Raw genomic sequence first — 12,397 nt, 5'->3', positions numbered from 1 at the left:
CCTAGTTCCTTCTGCCAATTAAACCTCTACAACAGACTTGAAGTCCCAAGTGCTCTGAGGCTTGTTCAGACCAAAATGGCAGGAAACCACCTCTGCCTGTGGTGGGTGGGGGGCAGGTTGCCCGTAGAGGGGGCAGCCCAGGCCCAGCCTTGGTGTCAGGCCCTCAGGTTGAGGTGTACGCAGTCCCAGGTCTGTCCTTGCTGTTCGAGGCTCTGAAAACTCAGAAGCTAAATAAATAAATGTACAGTGATGTGCAAAGCATATGCTAACTTATGAGTCTGTGATATGGAGCCTCTTTCCCAGGAAACAAGTTGCTTACGGCCCCTTCCTAAGTGCCCCCCCCCCCTTACAAGTACCCAGTTCTCTGGAAGGCCAGTTCCGGATTGGTAGGTGCAGGTGCTTGTATTTCAGTTAGGAAGGGGAATGGGAAGAGGACAGTGATTGCTATTTTTCTCCAGGAGTATGTGGGGCTAGGGCAGGGAGGAGATATGTTCAAAATATTTATAATGACTATGGAATGGGTGTCATCAGTTTATTTAAAAGGATTTACCCATAGCTTGTTATGTGTAGTGTTCGCTGCTTCACAGAAACAAGCAAAATACTGAAAATCTCCCCATGTATTGAGTTTACATTCTTGTGAGAAAGACAGAAGGCAAAATGAATGCAATATAAAGCATATTAGATAATGATAACAACCAAAGTCCGTCGAGGTAGGGTTTGAAATCTTAGGTTGGTAGGGGAAGACCTCACCCAGAAAGTTAATATTTGAATTAAGACTTGAACAAAGTGGGGAAACAAGTTATTCAGATAGCTGAAGAAAGAACATCTCAGGCCAAGGAAAGAGGAGAGCAAGGGCCCCGAGGGGAAGTGTGGTGGGCTTGGCTGGGGCCATAGTGGTTGGGTGCAGTGAGTCAGTGGGAGCAGAGATGAGAGAGGGAGCAGGGTTCATGTAAGCCTTGGGGGCTCATGCTAATGGGGTCGCCTTTTACTCTGAATAAATGGGAAACATTGGAGGGATCTTGTGACCTAACTTATATTTTAAAAGACTTACTCTGGCTTCTGTGTTGAGAATAGAACATAGTAGGTCAAAGGCAGAAGCTAGGATACTGGTCAGGAGGTTTTTGCAGTAATGCAGGTGAGAGATGATGCTGGCTTGGATTGGGGGTGGTGGTGGCGGTAAAGATGGTGTGAAGTGCTCAGATTGTGGACATATTTGTACATGATTGAAGGTACATCTGGTGGGATTTGTTGACAAATCAAGTGTGGGTGGGGAATGTGTGTGTGAGAGAAAGGACTGAAGGATAAGACCATGCATTTGGGCTGAGCAACTGGAAGATGAAATGGGGAAGACCACGTGAGGAACTACTTTGGTGGTGCAGTGGATATCAGGGGCTCGATTTTGGACGTGTTAATTTTGAGATGCCTCTCAGATATCCAGGTGGAGATGTCATGTAGGTCATTGGATATATGTTTCAAAAGTCAAGGGAGAGGTGCTCCAGAGAAATACATATGTAAGCTCATGGGAGAAGAGCTTTGACAAAATGAGGAAGCTGAAGAGCTGGTTCTAGGCTCTGAGACCACCCAAGCAGCCAGGGTGTGTGGTGAGGCTGTGCTGCTGCGGTCAGCCATGGACTTTGGGATCAACCTGATTTGGGCTCATAGCAGGTGCTCAATAAATGTAATTCCTTTGCTTAGTTTTAGAATCAACTGCTGTGTATTTTGGGCATGTTTATGGAGCAGTTGATTAAATACAGGCGTTTGTGTTCTCAGCTCTTTGAGTTTCTCCCAGCCCTTCTCCTACCAGCCACAATGTGCCTACGTGAGTTTCAGAGGGGAAGGCAGTAGTGGCTCCCAGTCTTAGAAAGGCTTGGCTGGCCATTGCCCCATGCCTGGAATGAACTTGGCCATTTTTTGTTTGGATTACCAAGGACAAAGCCCAATTCATACACCGAGTCTTTCAAAATGCCTGCCTGCACTTTGCACACTCTAGCAAACATGAGCTGCTCTTCTCTGAAGGAGTGCATGATCCATCCTGCAGGTTTTCACCTGGCCCAAGATGCTTGGCCTGTGCTACAGGTTTTCATATCTTCAACCCCCAGCTCTTCGCGACTGATCTGGCCCCTCTAGAGGCCATCTCCCATGTACAGGAAACCAGAGCTTTTGGATACCAGAGTTTTGCCTAGAATTTCGGTGACAATGGCTGCCTCCATAACTGAATTCCAAGGATGTTCTATGTGCCTGAATCCCAAGTAGAAAATACTTGCAAAGCTGAGGTCAGCCTGGGATCCATAATCCTCCTCTGTCTCCCCATGGTACAAGACTAGACCATTCTGAAGCCAGCATGGTGGCATAATCGGACATCTGTGAGGTGCAAGGCTCTGCAAGCATAAAGGGGCTTCTAATGTAAAGGCAGCTAGATGCCCCTGGATACGTGTCTGATGGCCAGAAAACTCCATGACGTTAGACATAGGTAGGCTCTGCAGAGACGTGAGAATAGCTGAAGTTACAGGGAAAGGGAAGCTAGTTGAAAATGAATATGTGAAGAAACACACATCTTTATACTTAAAGTTATCTGTACCCTTCCACAAAGGGCTGGAAACAGTTTCAAAACTAAATACAGGGTATAATGATCCTTTAAAAATTCCTCCCAAACTCCTTTAAAGGACAAAAACATAGATGTGATATCAGGTACCTGGAATGATCTAGTCACTGTAATTGTCCTGAAACTAAGAAAAACCACACAACTGTGCTAGGTTACATCATTTTCCAGTGACAGATCACAAGAAACAGACAGTTTGGGGGACTTTTTTGTTCTGGAACATACTTTCTCTTGGCACTGAGTAAATAGGATAGTGGGTAACAAAGAAGGTAATTCCCTTTCTATAAAAAAAGAAAAAGAGCACTATAGCATATAATTTTCTATATTGATTCTCTGAAAAAATAGAGCCCTAATATTTGGGCTTATTTCTGTACAGACATTTCTTTGGGGCGCTAGCGTGATCTGGCTCAGTTCCATTGCTTCCCAGTGATCTCAGTTCCTCTTGAGCCCAGAGTTTAGAAAACTCAGGGAAATACAAGGCCTGGTTGCCTATCTGGCCTTTGCTCTCTCAAATCTCTGTTGCACACAGTATACACCTTTGAATGGGCTAAAGGCATCCTTCCACAGCCATGGTCCCTGACAAGTTCTGAAATACTCACTTGCTGTGCCGTCAAGACAGGTGTCCCTGGGCTGGAAGAAGCTGTTGGTTGTGAGGCAGTGCTTATACTTGGGGCCTTACTGTATCTGCATGTCTGTAATTTCTGAAATGTTCTCTCAATTGTATAGCTAACTTAAATGTAATGGTTAGGATGAAATTCATTTTTTGGCACGAAGTTCTGCAGTTGAGTATGTACTGTCCTTTATAGCTTTCCTTTAAAGAATGAGTTTCCTTTACAGACTATCTTTGAAAATAATGAAAAACAAAGAACTTAGAAAAACAACCATAAGAAGCTGTAAATTCCCATAAGAAGATGATTCTTCCACGATAATCAGGGCACCACTGCTAGCAGCCTCCTGGAGGCTAAATTTCAAGGACTGTACCTCCCCACTTCTGCCTTTTCAGTCCCTACTCTTCCAGAGATCATCACTGATGACCAGTTGGGAGGCTGAGAGTCTGTAATGTGCATGGTTACTTTGATAAAGAGAACTTTCAGGTCCATCACTGAATGGGGAAACATGCTCCTTGGGCTTCTTGGTAAAGCACACCTTGGGAGGGCAATTGTAGGGGCTATACAGCTCAGATCCTCGGATTAGAGCAGAATCACTGGAACCAGAGGTGAACTAAACACCCTGGTGGGATAACCAATGCCCTGGCATTGTGGAGCTTCTCACATGGTTGGCTCAACAGGCAATGGGTAGTGGAGCCCAGTGACCTGCGGTGAGCTCTGCCTGGGTCCTGCTCAGACCTTGTTTTGGCCCCCATTCGTGTTGTTCCTTGTCTTACTTGTTCATGTCTCCTCTTAGCTCTATCCTTAGCCGTGACCTCAGACCTGTTTCTAGGCAGAAGCCTAACTTAAGCCCTGATCTCTGCACCAAGCCTGGCCCCTTTGTCCACCCATTCAAGGTGCTTCCATAGGGCAGTGGGCAGGTGCGTTAAAGTCCAGAACTGTGACAGGAGCAACTTGCTGGCTCACAGTCCCCCCACCCCACTTGCTACTTGTACCCAGCCACCACCAGAAAACCTGGGACATGGGTTGAGAAGCCATGCATTGTCTTTTTATTATTTTAACATCTTTCTCAGGAATCTTCAAGGGTAAGATCAACATGGATAATTTTAAGTTAGGCCAGTGATCTGAAGTTAAGGTGCTCTTTCTCCTGAAATGCCTTAACTCTTCAGAGTGATTGAGGAACTTTAAGCTTGCCATAGTTACTCATAAATTAGCACTTGGCAGATACAGAAAGATCTGTTTATTACTGCATATAGTCTGTAAGATTTTTTTTTTAATTTTAAAATAACTATAGATGCACAGGAAATTGCAAAAATAAGAGAGGCCCCATGCAGCCTTCACTTAAATTCCACCAATGGTTACATCTTATGTAACTATAGTACAGTTTCAAAACCAGGAAATTGACATTGGTATGATATGTATGCATAGTTCTTTGTCCTTTTTATCATATGTGTAGATTCTTGAAACCACCACCACTATCAACATACGCAATTACTTTTATCACAACAAAGATATCTCTTATGCTACCACTTCCTGGTTATGCCCACCCTCTAACACAGCTCATCATCCTTAACCCATGGCAACCACTGATCTGTTTTTCATCTCTACCATTTCATCGTTTAGAGAATTTTCTATAAATGGAATCGTAGAGTCTGTGACCTTTGGAGATAGGCCTTTTTTTTACTCAGAATAATGCCCTTGAGATCCATCCAAGTTGTTGTGTATATCATATGCTCCTTTTTATTGCTGAATAGTATTCCATGATATGGATATATCAGAATTGGTTTAACCACTTGCCTCTTGAGGGAAATTTGCTTGTTTCTAGTTTGGGTCTATTACAAGTAAAGAAGACAATCCACATTTAATGTAATTTTCAAGATGTTAGGACATAAGTCTGCCATTTCATTTCTCATTTCCTGTTTTTTCCTCTGTTGTTCGTTTCTGTCTCTTTTTCCTGCCTACCTTTGCATTACTGAAAGATTTGTTAAAATTCTACTTTGATTTGTCTATAGTATTTTGGGGTTTTTTGGTATAAATTCTTTGTATAGATTTTAGTTGCTCGAGGTATTGCATTTTACATACATAACTTATAAGAGGCAACTGGTGTTGGGATTTCACCAGTTCAGGTGAAGTGTAGAGACCATAGGTCTTTTAAGTCTTAAAGTCTTCTTTTCAGTTTTTAACTGTCTATAATTTATGTCTATCATTTTCTTAAACATTTCCTCTATATAAATTTAAAAAACACACACAAAATATTTCCCAAAGTCATTTTCACACACAGATAGTCTAAAGCAAGAGAGGCAAAATGAATTTAAGAAGCTAGTCAGTGGTTTGGCCGGCACTGGAGAGCCTGGCTTCCAGAACGTTTCCCTTGCCACTCTCTTCTCCTAACTGAGGGCTTTTCTTCTTCAGAGCTGATTAGCCTTCAAGTTTTTGTCATAAGCTACTCTAGGGAGATGTGGAGCGTATCCTAGGGATGAAGAGGCCAAGGCAATTACTCCAGGTCATGGAGGCAAAACATAGCAAGAGCAGAGGTTGCACGGGGGTCACCTAGGTCACGCCTGGCTGTCAGAGAGGGTGGCGACTGGGTTATAACGTGTGAATAGGGGTTTTGTTCTATTTGAATAAAGAGAAAACCCTGTGACTTTCCTGTCAAGTATTTTGGGGCCTAATATACTCTCCAGAAAGTAAAGATGACTGCAGTATTTTAGGGCATGAGGGAACATTAACATTAAACCCTTCCTTGACAGAAAAAGAAATAAAATACAGAAGATGTTTCCTAACTGAGTTCTATCTCCCATCTTCAATTCATCTTACTGCCCGGATTTTCTGATGAACCAGGGGTCTAAGGTGAATGTATCCTGGGGCAAGTCAAAGCCCCCTGCTTGTTTATTCCTCAATCCTGGTGCAGTTCAATGCACTTAAAACCCCTTCCTAAGACACGGCTATAAGAATGAAAGCAGCATAAAGCACCTAGAGATCAAGGATGGCAAAAAATGTCATCTTGCATTCTAGCCACTCAGTTGGAGGTAAATCCAGGAGAGGGGCTGGAGAGAGATTTTGGAAACCAAGCACAGTGGAGGAAGTTGCTGCAATGGTCAGGAGAGGGGGTAGAGGGGCAAACCTGGGGTCCAGACCAAGACACTTTGTAGGGGCACAGGGAGATCTTTTTCCTTAACTCATTAATTCTGAAGAAAAAGTGTCTCAAGCGGGAGGAATAGAAATGCTCAGTATCTAGATAACTAGCCATCACTTTCTGTTTGGCTCAAATGCCCCTGCCTGGATTCTGTGCTTCTTAGGTCAGAGATGAAGTATATAAAATAGCAGGATGGCTACTTAGGGACATGTTCAAGGCCCAACAGTCTAGTGGGGTCTCCCGGGCCTAAGGCATGACATCTCATCATGCACTTCACAGACATGTGTCCTCCTCTCATCTGTAGAAGGGCTTCTAAGAAATCATTGAGGACATTAAATGAAGGGAAAAATATAAAGAATGACATTCAGTGCTTACAAGGGTGCAGTGAAATGAGTTCCCTAATATATTACTGGTAGATATATAAATGGGTGTAAACTTTTTATAAGCTACTTACTAACATGTATCAAAAATTATTTAAAAACCACATCCTTTAATACAACATTAAAAAAATCTTAATCATACAGGCCTCATCACAAAATGATTTCTATTAGTGAAAAAGAGGAAACAACTTAAATGTCCAACAATTTGTTATAGTTATGTATAGCCATGTTTGACTATCGTACAGATGTTTTAAATTATGGTTATTAAGACCATGTGACCACAATGGGTTTCAAAGCAGGATAAAAATGATGTGAATGCTATTATTTTAACTATGTATAAAATATACACAGAAAAATAACTGGTAAGGAAATCTGTCAGTATTACAGCTGGCTTACACTGTAGAATTGTGGATACTTTAAGCTGCTATATTTAAAACTATGTTGTGGTATTGTTACTTTTATAATAGAAAACATTTAAGAAAGAGAAAAACTGGAAAGGGAATTTTGAATCTATATCTTCAGAGATTTTAGAAATAGGATAGAGTTGTCACAGCTAAGCATTTCAAAGGAAAATAAGCAGTGAGGAGTGAAGAAATGAAGTATGCTGTCTGCTGTGGTTTATAACATGAAAAAGAAATACGTTAGTCATGCTGAACTAATGTATATTTATCTCTCAGGGCTTTTCCACTGACCACTTACAAAACTTGCCACCAACACAGGAAAGCTTTGATTTAAAACAAACAAACAAACAACAACAACAATGAAAAACTTTCCTAAGGTTATCTTCCTTGATCCCTTTCTTTTAGGCAGTATAAAGGTGTGAGTGAGTGGTACAGGGAAGGTTCTCAGCTATTGTGAGTTCTAGAGTGACTGAAGACACTGTTCAAAGTAGTATTTCAGCTTTAAGATGCACCGAGCTCTAGTTCTTAGAGAGAACTGACTTCTACTGAGTACTCACTCTGTGAGCTATCTGCTTGAGACGCATGACAACGCTTGGAGTTGGGCTGGTATTACTCCCACTTTACAGATGAAAGGACCAAAGCTAAGTAAAATGTCCAGGGAGATGGCAAGTAAGAAGCAGAGCTGCTCTGGACTCAGATCTGTCCAACTGCAGAGCCTTTGGCTTTTTCTCTATGCCAGGCTGGCCCTGCACACCACTAGGCTCTGATCTCCTAACTTCCTCAAACAATGGCATTATAAAGAACAAAGTCTTCTTTCAACTTGTCTTCCCTACAGGTTGCAAAGGGCAAGACAAGCTTTCCCCCATTGGACACAGTCCCTGCACCTAGCACAGTGCCTAGTAAGGTGTTTATCTATTGACTACACCAACCCCTATCTGCACCCATTCTTTCCTTATTCCACAAAGGTCTGGAAAAGCATTGGACATAATAAGATGGGAGTGAACCTCATTCATTCACAGCCAGTCAAGGGCTTGCAGGTTTAGTCTAGAAAGCTCCTAGAGCAAACTATGCAAGTGCAGAAAAGAGAAAGGGATAGGACTGCTTAGAGCCCAAGATGTTAATGCCAATACTTAATGATAATATCTGCCCATCTCTGTGGTCCAGTTTTGTCCCCTTGCCAAGACTATATGTCCATCTGCCGCCTACCAGCCCGTGCTTAGAGATGCCTGACTTTTGAAGCCTGGCCCAAAACATTCCAATAGAACAGGCTCCACACTGGGGAGCTGGTAGTTGGTCCAGAAATGGGTGATAATGAGACTAAGAGTGTGCTGGCGGTGTCAGCTGCCCAGGCCACGGGCTGTAGGCAGGAGAGTTCTGGGGCAGAAGTGAGACAGATATCCCTTTCCTGACTCATTGTGCTTGTATGTGCGGGTGTGTGCACGCAGAGAAGACAGAAGTGTATGGCATGGCAAAGAACTAAAAGCCCTTCGGTCAACAAAATCACAAGCCAAGGAGGTAGGGAAAGGGATTTTATGGGCTTGGCTGGAGGAGCTAATCGCAGTAACGGAAGAATCCCTCAGTTTTGTGAGGATGTAGCCCATTGTCATCTCGCCTCCCTCCCTTTTCCCTTCCTGCCTTAGGGTCAGGGTCCCAGGTCACCTCCACTCTTCCTGGGATTCCTTGGCCGTGGAGTTGGGTGAGACCAAACTGGAAAAGATGGCCCTTCTCGGTTCCACCGTGGCCATGCTTTTGATTTTGTTCAGCTTGTCCTGGGCCTGTTGGCATTTTCTCAGGCAAGGCCCACATAGATCCTTCTCCTCCACCAGATGTAGGTTGTCCGGCCTCTTGATGGAATCTACGAACGTATCTGACTCCTCTGCTTTGGGAAAGGGGTTTCGCTTTGTGTTGAGCTTTTTCAGCTTGGGGAGCTTGGAGATGCTGTTGGGGATGGTGCTCAGCAGGTTGTCATGGAGCCCCACCTCCTGGAGCTCCTTCAGAGCGCCTAGCGTGGTGGGCACGCGGTCCAGGTGGTTCAGACCGAAATTCACAGAGCGGATATTCTTGAGCTGATTGAGCTCCACAGGCAGCCCATCAGTGGTCAGCCTGTTGTTGCTGACATTGAGGTAGATCAGAGAGGTCATCTGGCCGATGGACGTAGGGAGCTTGTCGATGTAGTTGCTATGCAAGTCCAGCCACCGCAGGTTCTGGAACTTGGAGATTGAGTCTGGAATCTTCCTGATCATATTCCGGCTAAGGTTGAGCTCATCTACATCACTGAGTCGCAGAATACACTTGGGAAAGGTGGTAATTCCCATCTTGCTCAAGTCAAGGCGTTTCTTCCCATCAAATGTGATCTTGATACAATTCTTGGCCACGCTGAGGGTGATCTTTTTACCCTTGGGGCGTTTCCCACCCTTGGCCATGTTCTTTTAGTAAGGAGGTATGTTTGAAGTATGTTGTTCTGATTGACTGGTGATCAGTTAGAGAAAAAAGTCACATGAAACTGCTAGAAGATAGACTCTGGTAAGAAGAGAAAAGATATCCAGTTAGGAGATGACGTAAGGGTACTGGACTCCCCCCACATCATAATGCTTCACTTTCTAATGGTTTGAAAGGAGAGAAAGAGGGGAGTGGAGAGGAATTAGGTCATCAGCAGAAACAGCCTAGCCGAAGATCTTCAGCAGTTGAATGCCCTCTTCAGACCTCAGTGCTCCCAGATGTAAAATGGGAGGTTCAGGGTTGGCCTGAAGGATGCTCAACACCCCTCTGGCTGTGCCATTCCCCGACTTGGGAATCTCTCCATTGTCTTGGGCTGTCACATATTCCCCCTCCTGGGTGTGTGTGGGGAGGGTCGGGAGATAATGTCTTGGATATCTGCCATTTCCCAGACCCTCACTTAAATCTAGTCTTTTCTTAGAGTTATCCCACAAGTTCCTGGGGTGGGACTGCTGAGTTCTCAGAAGGAACATAGCCTGGATATAAGGGAGTAAAGGTGGGAGTTAAGAATGACTTGTGTATTACATCCCTCCTCACCTTCTGGACCCAGAGGAACTAGTCAGGCCTTGGCTACTATAACTGCAGTGCAAATAAATGCAGCACAGAGAAGTCTTTGCTAAGCCCCCAGGTAGGAAAATGTGCCTACACCATGCCCATGAGCACGGAAGAGGGGCCAGGGTGGAGCCTGGCAGAATTGAAGAGAATGCTGCCTTCTCCCACCTCCTACCCACCTTGTCTTCCTCCCCTCACACTCTTCACACTGAGATCCAACTGTAGACACCTCTGCACCGATAGGTGTGATAACAGGTTTCTGCCATCGGAGAAGTAGAACGTACAGAGTGACGGGTAATTTCTGGCCTCACAGTGCTTGCTTAGAAGTCCAGTTCTACCATAAATAATGTGCTTAAATTTTCAGTGCCTCGATTTCCTTATTTGTGAAAACAGCTCCCGTCTAGGACTCTAAGGGAGTGTAAATTGTCTAAACTATAAAGCGCTTACAGCAGCGTCTGGCACACAGTGAAAGCTTGATCATGTTAACCGTTAAGCATTACTGTCAGGAACCTGGCACATACTGATTTTAATGTTCAACAATCCAGCAAGATCCACAGGCTTATCCCCACTATAAAGAGAAGAAGACCGAGGCTCAGGAGGAGGAAGGTCTACAGTCAAGAGGAGGATGCAACGGCCTGCCTGTTCTAGAGGCTCTTTTCTTTTCTACAGCTTGGTGTCTCTTGCTCGCTGAGATGCTATTTTGGACCAAGCTCCCACTCTGGACAGAAGCGTGCTGTCAGGAGATAAATGCTCGCACCGCTTCCTCCATCTCCAGTAGGGATGGGTGGGAGAGGTGCTCTGCGCTTTCTCTACTTCATCATCCAGGCCCTTTATCAGGAACCATGTTTGTGTAACACATGGAGCACCAGCAATCAGGCTCTGTGAGCCTAGTATCACATGTTTTCCTTGTACAGTAATCCTCAGTGCCAAAGGCAAGTAGGTAGAAATGCCTCCCACGTGCTTATTATAAATCCTGCTCTTGCCCCTCCTGGCTGAAGGTTTGAGGATTCCACCCTATGCAAGTCCTACTGGATCAGAGCCTCCTGAGATGGATGGAGCCCTCCACAATAGCCCGATGAGAGTATTTATTCTCAGCTCTCAGCCGCATTGATGTTCTTTGGAGCGGACCTTGTAAGCTGAACCTAGTCTTTAGAAACAGTGAACCGACCACATTCAGGCATGATTGGCTGGTTACCAAAGACAGGACTGTGTTTACCAGTATTGAAATAGCTGTATTACACAGCTGTGTGGAACCAGATGGGGCAAAGCAGTTTAAAAATGAAAGCTGGGGTTCCAGTCACAGTTAAGATGGAGTAAGTGCGCTCTGCCCGTCTCACCCACTGAATGCAGCAAAAGGCCCAAGGACTCTGAAGATAAGTGGTATAAGGCAGATTGGAGAAGTAACTCAAAGTAAGACCAACTTTGCACCAGTGATGACAGATTTCCAACAAAAACCTCCCTCATTGGCGAAGGACAGGGAGACGGGGCCTTTTAGGGTCAGGGTGAGGGAGATCCCGTTTCTTTCTATTCATCTTTTCCATTCTCTTCTGCCTCAGCCCCAGGCAATCCTGTATCATTCGAGTCAGGCATGCAGGCACTTAAAACTCTAAACAGGGAGAACCGTTGTCTTTGACCAAACTGTTGTCCCAGGTGTTTGGAAGTTTGCTTTTTTCCTCTCTATCCCACTGCTACTTGGCCCTGGAGAGAGAAACTGTGACAGGAAGTACACAACAGATTTAGAAAACAAGTTCCCTGGACTTCTAGCCAGAAGACCAAGGAGGGGAGGGCAACTCCTGGGAACCACAAAGTGTTGGGGAGATTGCAAAGAGGAGAGAGTTTAATAAAGTTGTATATGAACTCCAGGATACACCCTGAGCTGCTCACGAATAGACCAAACCCTGAACAGGGTCTTGAGTACCTACTCCCAAACCCTGAACCCAAAGGCTTTGTGAATTGAGCACTGTGCAGGTCTCAGACTGGTGCCTGGATAGCAACACGAAGGGCTGATTCGAATAGTACTGTAAATTCTTTGCAAACTGAATGGACATTATAAACGTAGTCTACAGAATCTACAGAAGGTTTGCCAGAACTTGTAGCCTGTGACTACCTGCTCAAAATATACATGTATATATCAATATAGATATAAAGATACATCCTAGAAGAAGAAGAAGAGGATAAAGGCTTGTGGTGCAGAAAAATATTTGAAGGAAAAATGGGTAAAAACT

At 44.3% G+C, this 12,397-nt stretch overlaps 2 protein-coding genes across 2 annotated transcripts in view; one reads left to right on the top strand and one right to left on the bottom strand.

Moving 5' to 3' along the window:
- Positions 1 to 12,397, top strand: part of WDFY4 (WDFY family member 4) — a 275,363-nt gene that overhangs the window by 203,302 nt on the left and 59,664 nt on the right. The gene's annotated exons all lie outside the window — the stretch shown is intronic.
- Positions 8,780 to 9,547, bottom strand: LRRC18 (leucine rich repeat containing 18; the record flags this gene model as incomplete). The annotated part of the gene is made up of 1 exon (XM_082854511.1): positions 8,780 to 9,547. One exon carries the CDS (start codon positions 9,545 to 9,547, stop codon positions 8,780 to 8,782), a length of 768 nt encoding a protein of 255 aa, XP_082710637.1.

The sequence above is a fragment of the Leucopleurus acutus genome (genome assembly GCF_964270905.1).
Source record: "Leucopleurus acutus genome assembly, chromosome: 14".
Lineage (NCBI taxonomy): Eukaryota > Metazoa > Chordata > Mammalia > Artiodactyla > Delphinidae > Leucopleurus > Leucopleurus acutus.
The sequence above is the reverse complement of the archived record's forward strand: the minus strand, read 5'-3'. Positions and strand labels throughout refer to the sequence as shown.